General features: G+C 35.3%; 1 protein-coding gene across 12 annotated transcripts in view; it reads right to left on the reverse strand.

Annotated features, from left to right (window-relative positions):
* Positions 1–15,503, reverse strand: part of LOC110453732 (sodium/calcium exchanger 2-like) — a 211,920-nt gene that overhangs the window by 79,307 nt on the left and 117,110 nt on the right. For all 12 annotated transcript variants that reach the window (XM_021502826.1, XM_021502838.1, XM_021502837.1 and 9 more), the window contains one exon: positions 5,729–6,489. In XM_021502826.1, the coding sequence (XP_021358501.1) occupies positions 5,729–6,454 (726 nt within the window). In that variant the 5' untranslated portion in view covers positions 6,455–6,489. The remainder of the gene's footprint in view (positions 1–5,728; positions 6,490–15,503) is intronic.

A 15,503-nucleotide genomic window follows, 5' to 3' on the forward strand; every position in this document is an offset into this window, starting at 1 on the left:
CCCCCCCCAAAAAAAAAAGAAAAAGAAGGAAAAAAACCCATGATTTATCAGGTCGTTATTTTTACATAACTCAACTTAATGTACCTTAAGCCACTCAATGATAATCACAAATGGATAACTGTAAATCGGAAACAACTATGACCTTGACCCCCCAGCTATATTTGACCTTACAAACAGACCAGGTTATCAAGCAGAAACACAGGCTTGAAATTTCCTTCTAATATCTACTAGTAGTCTATAACTTAATAGTACTATACTATAATAGTACTATACTATAATAGTATATGGTATAATAAGAAATATAGTAAATTTTCAAACCCTTCTACCCATTACTTTTTGGCTTTTGAGTGTTAGAAATAATAGTCCTGGCTTTTTAGGTAAAAAAATCACTTCACTACAGATTTATCTACTTGTTTAAGCTAATTAGTAAGATACACAATTATATCACATGCCACACAATCAAAGAATCAAATTAAGCTTGCATAACATCCTCTGTCAATCTGCCATAAGATATGGATATATAAACACAAAGAAGATTTGCCAATTCTATTACTGACAGAAAATCGGGATGGATGTTTGTATAACCACGATTACGGCCAGCAGCTGAAGCCGATCTATCTCACTCCAAGTAGGACACCGTTTACTAACACTTCATACCTGGAAACCCTCAAAACATGAACTGCTGTAATATTTCTGGAGATTGTAAAACAAGCTGAGGTTTTTATAGGTTTTTTCGTGTGAAAAGTAGAAGAACATATGTTATAACCCTCTATAATTATGATGGGGTACAGGATGAAACAGATGATTGTCGAAACGTCTGTTTCTTATTTGGAGATTTCAATTATGTACAGTTATTAATGCATTATAGGTATTTTAGAATTAAAACCTTATTTCACAACAATTATGAAACAATTTATAAAAACTTTTATTTATGACTATTGTTGGCTGGAATGTAAGCATGCAAGGGGCTCTTAATGCTGGAGGAAACCGGAGTACCCGGAGAAAACCTGTGTGATGGTGGGCAGGTGACCCTATACCTCTTCAGGTCTGATTGAGGAATCAAACCCCAGCGACCTTGATGAAAGACGAGGGCACTATCCACTATGCCATGAGACCACCCAAATGATTAACTGTATTGTCGAATGTGTATATTTAAAGCTACGACATCCATGATTTCATTTCAATGTGTGTTTGATAATTACCTGGATTACATTCAATGTCATTACACCATTATTTTTATAGTGCTTTCAGCTTGAATGAGGAAAGTCATCCTTGGAAACCCATTGTATATCTTTAAAGTCTGACAATAATGAAGTCTTATTTGACAGGAATGGATTTAATGATGTAAGATTGAGAAATATTTAAAGTCTTCTATTCACCTAGCTGACTAAGGACTACCTCGCCATTGTATCTGATATGAGGACACCAAAGGTATGTCCTTTTAACCTTGAATCTAAGGACACCCAGTGACCCACGTGACCTTACTGTTGTAATCTTAACACAGCGAAGTGACCAGTCTCTGTTGAATACTACCTAAGACACCAGAGAGACCTCTTCATTGTATTTAATCTTAAGACCACCAAATGATGTCCCTGATATATTCAATCTAAAGACAACTAAATGACGTCCCTGTTATATTCAATCTAAAGACAACCAAATGACGTCCCTGTTATATTCAATCTAAAGACAACTAAATGACGTCCCTGTTATATTCAATCTAAAGACAACCAATTGATGTCCCTGTTATATTCATCTTAAGACAACCAATTGACGTCCCTGTTATATTCATCTAAAGACAACTAAATGACGTCCCTGTTATATTCAATCTAAAGACAACTAAATGAGGTCCCTGTTATATTCATCTAAAGACAACCAAATGACGTCCCTGTTATATTCAATCTAAAGACAACTAAATGATGTCCCTGTTATATTCAATCTAAAGACAACCAATTGACGTCCCTGTTATATTCAATCTAAAGACAACCAAATGTGACTTCCCAGTTATATTCAATCTAAAGACAAAGAACTGACTTCCCAGTTATATTCAATCTAAAGACAAAGAACTGACGTCCCAGTTATATTTAATCTAAAGACAAAGAACTGACGTCCCAGTTATATTTAATCTAAAGACAAAGAACTGACGTCCCAGTTATATTTAATCTAAAGACAAAGAACTGACGTCCCAGTTATATTTAATCTAAAGACAAAGAACTGACGTCCCAGTTATATTTAATCTAAAGACAAAGAACTGATGTCCCTGTTATATTTAATCTAAAGACAAAGATTTGACGTCCCAGTTATATTTAATCTAAAGACAAAGAACTGACGTCCCAGTTATATTTAATCTAAAGACAAAGAACTGACGTCCCAGTTATATTTAATCTAAAGACAAAGAACTGATGTCCCAGTTATATTCAATCTAAGGAAATTAACCAGATGTACATCAATGTTGTATTTAAATCGAGGTCACAAAAGAGACTTAAATCTTGTCGTATTCAATATGAGAAAAACATTTTTTCTGTTTTGTTCAGACAAATGCCACAAGACAAAACTTTATTGCTTAGTACACTAAAGTGACGTAGCTTATTCAAAAACTTTTCCAAAGAATGATTAAATATTGGAGACAACCAGTTGCTGTAGCAGACCACCCCTCCCTCCCTCCCTCCCCGACCCCAATTCTAAAGACAAATAATACAAATTATCGATTGAATGAATAACGTTTATTGCTAAACAGCGGAAACAATTACATGGTTATTACGTGTTCGTAAGACACCGTTTATAGTGTGATTGTATCAGGCCTGTCTGAGGTCTATCAGCCCGACTACGCACAATCACAAATACCCGTCACGTATCTCCGACACTGGTCACGTATCTCCGACACTATACCGACATCTACCCTAACAAGACAAGGATTATGACTGCGTCTCTCGTCTCTCTCACTACACACCATATGTAATTTTTTCTATCCCCACATACAGTACATAAACCCATTTAAGGGCCACGTTTGAATGACTTTTTGTTATAACGAATTAATTCCAAATTGCAGATTGTTTAAGATTGGAACTTGAATTTTAATTGTTAAACAATGATAAATCAATTAACAACATAAAAACAGTCTTTGGGGTACGATTGGAGTCTTTGGGGTATGATTGGAGTATCTGTTTGGTATAATGCGTTTGTAACTGTGATTGTCTATTGTCTTTGGGGTATGATAGGAGTATCTGTATGGTATACTGATATTGTAACTGTGATTGTCTTGGGGTCAGAACACCATTGTGAAAAAATACTTTACACAGATCTGCAACATTAATACACATTCCTCTAAACTTAAACGAGATTTCATGACAATTAAAAATTAAAACTTAAACTTGAACTTCTGGCCCTGGTTTTAAGTAACATATTGACAAAGACGTGTTGCCCAAACTTTGAAAAAATTCTCCCCAGCCTGCATAAAGCACATTCATGAAGATTTTTTTTTTTAAATTTGGTTTAAAAAACGTCAACCAACCAAGGCAGGAAAATAAAAGGTTCATGACCCACGAGAATAAAGATAAGATAAATCACAACAACGAGAAAAGCTAGAAGGTTCACCCTAGGTCCGAGATATCTCAATACAACTTACTTCATTTTCGTCTTGTTAGAAAACAAGGTTTGTGGATTTGTTTTGACCTAATAATATAAATCGGATACCTGGACCCCACATGGACAGGATTTGGATCAACTATCAATAACGCCTCATCATGATTATCCTTGCTCTATATTTGATTCTCATTAAATCTTTTTACTGGAATTTCATACCCTTCAATTAATCAAGTTATACCATTGTAATTGAAATTAATTACAAATCGATTCAATTTTCTGCGAGTTTTTTTCATCATCCAGTTGACATTTTAATTACAGTTTAAAGGTTCTATGGCATTTAAAGTGCAATATAACTACCATTAATCAAAATTATTATCTGTAGCAAATGGGGATTCAATCACCTTGATATTGACAATTGACTTAAAAGTTTATTGACGCAGAAGTATCGTCAGTAGCCTGACCTTAAGAATCAAGTTTTGGCCTCTAACGGTGCAGTTCTTACGAACTAAACTTAATACTGTAACCAGGATGATAATGGGTTTGTAGGGCAATGATAGGACAAATATTTTAAGTTTTCATAAGTTTTTGTGAACATTCAAGAGTCTGAAATACAGAGTAAAGACAAGAATGAGTGGTAGCAGTGTGAAGAGATGGATATCCACATACCATTTATCATCCAAACTCTAATAAATATTGATACCAGTTACTCACGACCAAATTTCAGTCATTATTGGCAGGTTTTAATTAATTCTATTTCTGAGGTTAAAAGGATCTCTATAATATAATTGTCTTCCCCTCCCACACACCTCTTTTTAAGGGAGTAAAATTTATGCTGAATATTTAACCTGGAATCCAAGAACACATTGATGTTTTAATTAATGTTTAACTGAATATACATTGTACTTGTGGCAGATTTAAATTGAACATATGTTCATGGTCGCGTTCTGGCTTGGTGTTGGAGGGGATTTTTGTCCAGCTCATTTCGTAGAGTGGTGGGCTTAAAGTTTGGGTTAGCTGGTCCAGTCCTTAGTTTGGGCAAAAAAACATGTTTTTCTCTGGTCAAATAATACTTTGAAAGTTTTTATCTTTGAAAAATTTGGTTCTAAAAATTGCCCACGTCCACACGGAATGTTTTTCTGTGTATTGCAGTGACCCCAATAAGCATCCACCCATATTTCTATTCTTTTGGTGTGTTATGTTAATCGCCTGGTGGGTATTATTACAACCAATACAATACAATAGTAAATCATCTCCAGTGTTACATCAGGTATTCTGAAATAACAAGCTATAACAACAACACATAACACTCTCTAATAGCAAATAGTGTTGTATAAAGTAATCCTTATTGATTTGGACACTTCTCTATTACTGTGTATCACAGAACCTGGTTTAACCCTTTCATCCCTAGGTAATTTTAGTAGACTCTACCATGCATTGATCTGGATGAGTCCCTTATGGTCTACAGTGGTGAAAGGGTTAAGGATCCCTGTCCCACTATACTGTAATTGAATTTTCAAATATTTAAATTTTTGAATGTTCCCCCCATAATATTATAAAAATGTTTGCGTTTTCAATTATGGTAGCCATTGTAACCTGTTGAAATTTGCATAGAAAGTGAAAACACCATTTTGTAATTTGTTTAGGCTTCACACATTTTTTTGCTTATACAGTGAAACCCAACTTACTCAAACTCGCATTACTCTAACTATTGATCTGGACCCCATGAGTTCGAGTTAGCGGGGTTTTATTGGACCAACAATAGAGAACCTTATAGAACAAACTTTCTATCCTCCTAGAGATGTACTACCACTGTCTACACATTTCCCTTTGATATCCAGTTTGTTTAAGCACATCCATGCTCTAGATGGTTTTCAATTGAAAAACTAAGCAAAATTAAGACAAACTTAACTGAATATCTTGATTTAACAAACTTATGCAAATTTTAAGTGGTTACCATGGTGACAACCATAATAACAAAAAACATTGTCATAATAGTATCAATAAGATATCAAAATATAGAAAACAGCAATTTGATAATTCCACGTAAGGTCTTAAAATTTTGAACGATTTGGGAGCCAGAGAAAGCCAAAATAGCACATAGTCCTTTCAGTTTGTTTTTGTTTGGCAAAAGACAAAAAGAACCTACCTCATCAGATGGGTCTTCCTCCGATGTGACTTTCTTTTTCTTGCACCACCAACCACTATCCTGACAGTACGCCGCGATCACAAATAAGGGCATGTATCCGAGTGTGACCCATGCCTCCCAGGGATCTATGACCCCGGGCGTTATATACTGTACCACCAGTAACATCCAAACATAGGCCCAAAGGGACCAGGCTGCTGTTAATAAGAACACACCAAACTCACGAATGTTTTTCACATCAGGAGTAGGTACACTCACTATACATATACTGGTTATAATTAGTAGATTAAAAGCAGCACTTCCTATAATTGTAAATGTTCCTAAAGAATCTTCAACTTCTTGATTTCCTAAATTCTTGGCAGTTTCGATAACGGCTAATAATATTTCCGGTGCACTACTTCCAAGTGCCATAAGCGTTAAGTTGGCCACAGTTTCGTTCCATACCAGCACCTCCCTTTCCACCTTCACCTGCTTCTCTTCGTCCCATGACACTACTTTTTTCTTTTTACTTGTGATAACTTCTATACTACTCATAAAGATGTCCGATGCTATTGCAACTCCTAAAAATATATATGCAATTGCTAAAATATAGAGGAATCCTCTGAATGCCTTCGGCCACAGGTTTTCGGCTGGTAGAAGGATGTAACTGGAACAAGGCAGAGATCCATTCTCCACGTATTCCACCACATAACCATTGCTGTAGTATTCGAGGTGGTTGTAGGTCGCCATGGTTGATTTATTACCTCCCTTGATAGGCTATTAACCTGCAATGCAAGGAAAAGAAAGTTGACATGGCAACCAGATATTTTAATTTCATGTATCCAGCATCTATAGAAGATAAAAGTTGCAACGGTAACAAAATTTTATAGAAATACAAAACTTTCCTACTTTAACATACATTGAATGACATTATTATGGTTCCCTGTCATGGATTATACTTCCATCAAACACTAAAAGCCTGTGAAAACTTTTATCAAAAACTAAAAGCTTGTGAATATTTCCATCAAACACTAAAAGCCTGTGAACATTTCCATCAAACATTAAAAGCCTGTGAACATTTCCATCAAACACTCAAAGCCTGTGAACACTTCCATCAAACACTTTAAGCTTGTGAACATGTCCATCAAACACTAAAAGCCTGTGATCATTTCCATCAAACACTAAAAGCCTGTGAACATTTCCATCAAACATTAAAAGCCTGTGAACATTTCCATCAAACATTAAAAGCCTGTGAACATTTCCATCAAACACTAAAAGCATGTGAACATTTCAATCAAACACTAAAAGCCTGTGAACATTTCAATCAAACACTGAAAGCCTTTGAACATTTCCATCAAACACTAAAAGCCTGTGAACATTTCAATCAAACACTAAAAGCCTGTGAACATTTCCATCAAACACTAAAAGCCTGTGAACACTTCCATCAAACACTTTAAGCATGTGAACACTTCCATCAAACACTAAAAGCCTGTGAACACTTCCATCAAACACTTAAAGCCTGTGAACACTTCCATCAAATACTAAAAGCCTTTGAATGCACTTCCATAAAACATTGAAATCCTGTGAAAATGAAAACCTTCATCAAAACTGACAACCCATGGACACTTCATTTGAGCAATAATCCAAATATGATTAATGTTGGTGAAAAACTTTCAGCTCAAGTAAACATATAAAAGTTTAGTATATATGAGCCCATTGTTCTCATACACAGTAACAGCCAGCAACAACCATCCTACCACAGGTGACATGATATGTACATGATACCACAAACACAGGACCTTTTCCACCCTGATAAGCAATGACATCCGAGTGTTCCATTAGGCTGACACAGCCACTAACATTCACCCGGCTTTTTCAAAAATATCACAATTCTTTATCCTGGTAAACTGTATCCTTAATGACACAAATGATGTACATTGGTTAATTAACTCACAACTGCTTACATTCATAGAAGATGACCTTGACCACTTTGCACCTTAACAGCAATCCTTCATGCTGCCGTTTCCACTCTTGATGCATGTTATAGTTGGCACCTGTACCGACCAAATGAGGTGTCAATGTCTTACTGTAGCTACAACGACAAGTCCCCTCTGTCACCCTAACAATGGACCAGCTACTAAAAACTTGGAGGACAACAATCAAAATATGAAAACCATAATCAATAATCCCACGTTTATTTGAAGACCCAATTCAAGGTACTCGCCATCTGAAAGTGTAAAATCCCTGACCAAGACATTTATACAATTGTGTTTATTTATGTTATAGCACGACAATGGTTTTTACCTACACTTTGGGGAACATTGAAATCAATGTGTATTTAGTACTTTGTAAATTATTTAGTAGAAGCTAGGACATTACAGCCAAGCTGAACAGAATACACGGCAAAGCAAACATGTGACCACTAAACACACAAACGTTACAATCAATATAGGCACCAGGTATGTTTGGTCAAAACCATACTTACAACGTTTTTATGGAAATATTTATTGAGTTTTGTGAAAAAGGCATTGTTCGATGTTGACACTGAAGTGTTATCCATCACCATGGACGATAGGACCCAACACAAACTCATAAGGCCAACTCACAAGGAAAATACTCCATTCAGAACAATTGATTTCAGTCTTGTATAAAATCTATATATGTAAGAATTCGGATATGGAATTTTTTATTTCAAAGTCTCTAATTGTGATGGATATGATATGGGCCCCGGTCAAAGAGTTCCAATGGCCTGGATGGTTGTCAATATTGTTTTATAGACAGACCATCATTGAGAATACATATCATCAAGTAGCTATTGGATTAAACGTGTTTGAGGTGTATTTGATGTCAAACAGGTACATACAAAGAGTAAATATGTGAGTGTGACAATGACAGCTGGTAGTAGGTAATCATAAGTCCTGCTACTGTAGAGGTCATACAAAAGGTCACACGTACTACAGTAGTGCTGAAATGATGCTAACATGATACAGAAATGATATGGAAATGACAGCTGGTGGTCAGTAATCTTAGGTCTTGCTGCTGTAGAGGTCATAGGAAAGGTCACACTACAGTAGTACTGAAATGATACTGAAATGACAGCTGGTAGTAAGTATTCTTAGGTACTGATGTAGAGGTCATAGGAAAGGTCACACTACAGTAGTGCTGAAATTATACTCAAATGACAGCTGGTAGTATATTAACTTTATTTATTTTACAACAATTATGAAACAAGTTATTTCAACTTATATTAATCACTCTTGTTTGGTGTGGGAGGAAACTGGAGTACCTGGAGAAAACCCACATGGTCGGGCAGGTGACCCCAACCTTTTCACGTCCAATCGGGGAATCGAACCCCGGCCGCCTTGGTGAAAGGCAAGTGCGCTATCCACTGCACCACCCGACCACCCACAGCTCCCACAGCTGGTAGTAATTAAAGTAATCATTAGTCCTGCTACTGTATAGGTCATAGGAAAGGTCACACTACAGTAGTACTGAAATGATACTGAAATGATACTGAAATGACAGCTAGTAGTCAGTAATCTTAGGTACTGCTACTGTATAGGTCATAGGAAAGGTCACACTACAGTAGTGCTGAAATGATATTGAAATGATACTGAAATGATATGGAAATGACAGCTAGTAGTCAGTAATCTTAGGTACTGCTACTGTAGTTCCAGAAAAATATCTCAATATTTTTTTTCTTTCTTCAAATTTATTGATTTTTTTTCGCCCAAAGAGTACCTGTGCACTATACACGAATATGTATGGTAGTAGAATCACACTGAACCAAAATACTATACATGATCAGGTTATAACCAATCATATACAAGGTAAAGATCCAATGTAAAACAATAGTCTACTGGATAGAGAATTCTCTTTGTTTTGGGTAACAAATGAATTACAAACTAATTAGGTTGTGTTGTACGACAAAGCATATTGGACGACAGGTTCAGCAGTGTAAGATCAAGTGATATATCCATGGTTCTAGATTAGATAGAAAGTGGATTCGGGAGAGGGCCTAGTAAGTGGTCAGAACTTGTGCCCAATCCCTTTGATTGTTTTTCCATCAATAAAATATGTTTGAATGGAAGTTGATGGTACAGTAATTTGTTCCAAAAATTGGGTAACATACGGAATGAAAATTGTTCTCCAAATTACGTATAGCAATGTGATCTCAGAAAAAAGCGAAATGTGTTCTAAGAAAGAAATAATGTGGCCTGTTCTGAAGATCAAGTTTTTGCTTTTCTTTTAGGCGGGTGGGGGGTTACATCTTGGCAACAGCTAAGATAATATGAAGGCGGGCATATAAAATAATTATTTTCTGAAACCAGGTATGGTATGTGTCCTTATAGAATCAAGTAACACTTTGTGATTTTAGAATCAAGTCAACTTATGTTCCCAAGATCAGGTTTAGTCCTTTGTAATAGATCAATGAAAGCGATATACATATATATATTTTCAAAATTACAGTAAGTGGTATGTTGTCATAGTTAGGTGAGACAATGTGTTTACTTTTCAGACCTCTGTACTATTTATCACAGTTGCCATGATACTGATGATTATCAAGAAATATTATAAAACTTAAAACAACTTTAAATTTGATGTTGTAAGTGCGTCTACTTAATCTTCAATAAGATTCATTAGTTTAGAAATAAGATGTGATATCAAAGTTTTACTTTCTACACAAACAATTATGTATTAAAGGCAGATTGGTCCCTTTCAAGCAAGTCAGACGGTCTTGAAACAATGCGACACGTTTAATATGTACATTGATTGTGTAGAAAGTAAAACTTTGATATTGCTTCTACATGTACTTTAATTTAACTATCTTAAATTGTAAATGACTTTTCCCCTAAACAATTCATCTATAACTATCTGTTAAATATAATAAATAATTGAAACAATAATATATTAATTATTCATTTGGATGAGTGGTGAACCCATTTTATTTATAATCAATCATAGGAACACAACTACACAGTCTGACTTCATAATATTTACCATTGTTCAAGCATGCAATAACTTAAAATTTGATTAAATTATACAAGTGCGTCACTCAGTGATTAAACTGGGTAAAGAGATGAGCCAAAATATAAGGTATCATTTTTTTTGTTTTATGAAATAAAATATGTACATCTCCGAACAATACACTGTGCAAAGGTGACGGCCCATAAAGTTTGAATCGCCAGCCCTTTTAACTCGACAAGGGGCGGAGGTGGTGGATTGGAACGCCGAGATTGGTGAATAATAGCTCTGGTTAACCAGCCGAGCTACCCTCTACCCCTAGTTACAACCCACACCAGCACACAAAGGATCACTGCGCATTTAAATGTCTGCTTTTATTAAAGAGCCGAGTATGTAAGAATGTTAAAGATACTCTGCCGAAGAAGAACTCTTAAGTACATGCTTGTAAATGTTTAAAGTGTTTTAAAAGTTAGCGAAAGGTTAAATAGGTGAGCGATGTGTATTCTTTGAGTGGAGCTTACAGTGTGTATATATGTAATTGTCCGCCCTGTACCAGGCCTTGGTCCATAGCAATACACAAGCAAGGGTCATTATATATACAAACAGATCAAACAATCAAGACCAGTCTAATTCACAGATGTTACTATATGTGTGTGAATGATAATCCCCATACAGAGAAATACCTATAAATACGTATACACCACCTCACGACTTCTGATCGCTGTGCTGTGTTACCTTGACTGCGACAACAACCTGTTTAATTGATGACTACCAAATAAATACAATTGATTGCATAACAATCACTCGTTCCAATTAATGACGTGTTTTATATAATTACATACCTTTGATATTTCTGTTAGAGATTTCTTTTTAATTTGTATTTTTTTTTTTTTTTTTAAACAGAAAAGTTTTTCTCTGTTCTCATAGATGTTTGTATAGCTTCTGATTTTCAATTAAGTAATTCAATGTAACTTATCGCAGGTGAAGTAGACCCTTCAAAGTGAAGTAGAGTGCTCCTTTCTATATAACCACAAGGAGATCTTTGATCCCTTCAATTCATTCAGACTATTTAAGCTAAAATCTTTTATCAAAGAAAACAATAAAAGTATTACTTTATATAAAGGAAGAAAAAAAAAGGTTTCACACTTTAAAATCTAGTATAAGTTCTTAATCTCTTTATTTATGGAAATAATAATCTCAACATTTTTTCGACAATAAGATTTTTCTGGGACAGTATACTGCCTTATTTTTTCCGAAGAGTAAGATTGGTGTACATGTACTAGTGTATGAGAAGTTAGTAGGCGTGATTAAATATGTAAGTTAATGACGACTGGTAATCATACAAGAGGTCAGAGGTCAATGCAGAGATTTGTATATGCACAGCTCTACTAAAGGGAAGCAACTCTTAAAAAGTTATTAGATAATAAGGTCATTAAAAATATTTAATAGGGAACTGACAAAAAAGAAAACCAGAAAAAAACTTGAATTCAGCATTATTCTCTAGCCTGTATGACTGTAATGACTTGTAAAGTATAAGTACATGCAAATATTAAAAAGTACTCCTTTTTTTTCAATTTTTTTTTTTCATCCAAAGAAAAAACAATTGCTACAAAAAACAAGGAGCAATTTTCCCACATCAACAATTTGTTCTACACTGTGATAAGTGATTATTAGCCTGGTACTTTATGTAGTTAATTTGACACAAATAATTTGTTACCCTTTGATACAATTGTCGATCGACGCATACTTTTTCTGGAGCATCTTAACATCTAACCTTTTCGCTAGGAACCTGGATAATTAACCTTAAACAATGGCAAAACAAATTCTGGCAAGCTGCAAATTCAGCATTTGTAAAACTGAAGACCTCATCAACATCTACACAGAAGTCAAACAAGAGGTCTACTATACAAAAGTACAGAACCACACAACTGTTTTCCCCGTGATAATAAGTATTACTACTACATAGCTCTGGCTTAAAAGAGTAGAGCTCCGCAATTACAGACACTTTCCATTAGGTGTCAATCAATATACATTTTTGTTCTGGGAGCCTCCTGAAATAAACCAGCCATCTTCTGGAGGAGATTGTACCATAAAATCAGCACCTCTCATTAACACAATGAGGTCAACCACCAAACCTACTCCTGGCCCCCGACATCGCGGCAGAATTTAGACTAAAAGTCCAAATTTAATATCGTTTTAAGTTTAAGTTCTATGACAAAGCATGACTTTACATACATGTGAATATCCATAACCAAAGCATGTACTACTCCATCCAAGAATGGTTTCCAAGACAAATATTTATTTTTAAACATTGAAGTTTGAACATAACTCTTAAACTTCTTTACAATCCCAGCGTCTACTCTAGGCACATTCTGTCATTTCTAAACTGACAGTCGGTTTACTTAGTTTGACCTGCACTAACACACTATCTGATACAATGTTACCACTGCTTCACTATGCTAGATACTTTTTGCTGTCATTATGCAGTAACAGCAATAGTCTAATATAATGGAGTAAGAACAGGAGGGTTTTGGACACTTCGAGACAATTACAGTTCTATGGCAGCCTAGAATGTTCAGAAGCTTTGCAAATAGGTCATGGACGCCATAAAAAGAATTCAACATGAACAAGCTACCTAATATAACCAAGATGAAACCAAAAACTAGAACTGTATGCCAAAGACTAAATTAATACCCCTCTGATCATTTAGATGTATCATGTGTGACCTACTCCCAGAGAAAACGCATGGTAGCTATTCGATTCACAGACACGTGGCATTACATAGGACACTGTTAATATCAGAGGAATTAGATGGAAACTTATATGGGTCTATTTATCCAAACAACACTAGATGTTGCTCAAAAACGGCAATAGTTCTGTAAATCAGAATCAAAAGGCAAAGTAACTTGCACATCCTAACGAAAACTATTTACATTGATGACCATAATAATTGATCTTTCATCTTGCAATGGAGCCTTAAAATTTAACCTTGCATGGAAGCTACATCTTTGGCTGAGCAAGAAGGCTGTCTTTGAGACCTATAATAATTTGACTGCAATGCAACCGTCCCTGAAGATCAACAATGACTGCACAATAAAGCTTTGTCTTTGTGACCAAACTTTGACCTTCAGTGCAAGCAGTGCAAGCAAAACTTGTTTATGGATGAACAGATTGAAAAGCAGATTTTATATGCTTCTCTTCTTTGTTTTAAGAAAATTCAAGAATTCTTTACCGGATCAAACAGATTTTTACCACACAACGGAAGGTCAAACACAGTTTGGCATGAGCTAGACCTTGCAATGAAGCTGTCTTTGTGAGCAAACTTTGACTTTGCAATAAAGCTGTGTCCTTCACACCAAACTTTGACTTTGCAATAAAGCTGTGTCCTTCACACCAATATTTGACTTTGCAAGGACACGATGTACAAATTAATGTCAAACATTCAACTGATTACCTGGAGAAATGTTTCAGGATTAATCCTCAGAAGGAACCATACTGATATATTCACAAGTTAGGAGGTAATGATATGGGCAAAATAAATTATAAAAATGGTCAAACATCAAATATTTAAATTTTTCCAACCAAATGTTTTTTTTATCATGGATGGTTTTTCCCGAAAGGTGAACCTTGTCCAAAAGTAGGGAAAATTACTCTGCTTTACAACTGGCAGATATGTACCGGGTTGATGAAAATGTCCATAACATCAACTTTTATGTCATTAACTCATTATATGTCAAACAGAAAAAAAGTATGAGTATTACCTGTACCTTATATTAATGTCCAAAAAGTCTAAACAGATGAAACATCACACGAAGATGACAAATAGACAGGATCCGATCCAAATCTTGCAGTCACCTTGTTATCCTTGACTAGTTCTGAGCACAACTTCGTCTTTTGCCCGACCTCCCCCCCTGTTGCGAGGACCGTTTCCATAGACATGCTGTTCTTCCATCATAACAAACCATCCCTTGTGGACTCTGGTTAATTATTGCCTTGACAATTGATATGCTAATTAGCTGTGTTTACTTAACATAGCCTATTCACACATCCCCTCGGCAATCAGTCGGGTCCAGCTCAAGATTATTTCAACAAATTTAAGGCAGAATCATTGAATCAATATTTTATATATTCTACACTAATTGATAGGTTTTCAGATAGCCGGAAGACAGTCATGAATTTTGACAGGTATTGACAAAGCTTTCAAATGAAACTATCATTCATTACGGCGTATGTAAAGTTCAATCAGGTTTTGGCTCAAACAGCCTCCCTGCTAATCAAGAGTCAACGAGACTGCAGTGCCAACACTACATCGGTAAAACAATGTAAATGGACCATAAAAATATCTCTAATATTCATGCTAATATACACAAGGACATCGGCATACATAATAACGTGCTTCAATCAGTAACAGGAGGATTGGAGACGATGGCGTCGGTCGATAACGTACAATATTTCTCATGCTTCTAAACTAATTTGCTTATACACTCATTTACATATTATATCATATATCACATGTGTATTAATTTCGTCACTTTCATGAACAGGTCTACAGGTATTGAAACCAGAGTAAACAAGAATTCCAAAAAGATGATTTTACAGGTCTTTGTAATTGCAATTTTATTGATACAACATTTACTATATTACAGGGACTTCTTCGACTGTGGGTAGGTGTTAAAAGTTGGTGAGTACTGCCTATCAACACACCTGTAAGAGGAAAATAAACATTCTTAAACTGCATGTTTCAGGCTTTTTAGTTCATAAAGAAAATTCAGCAAGAATGATCAGGTTTGGCAAGATTCTTTGTGGACAATTATGAGAAGCAGGTTTAATTTTC

This window comes from Mizuhopecten yessoensis, unplaced genomic scaffold (assembly GCF_002113885.1).
Source record: "Mizuhopecten yessoensis strain PY_sf001 unplaced genomic scaffold, ASM211388v2 scaffold7493, whole genome shotgun sequence".
NCBI lineage: Eukaryota > Metazoa > Mollusca > Bivalvia > Pectinida > Pectinidae > Mizuhopecten > Mizuhopecten yessoensis.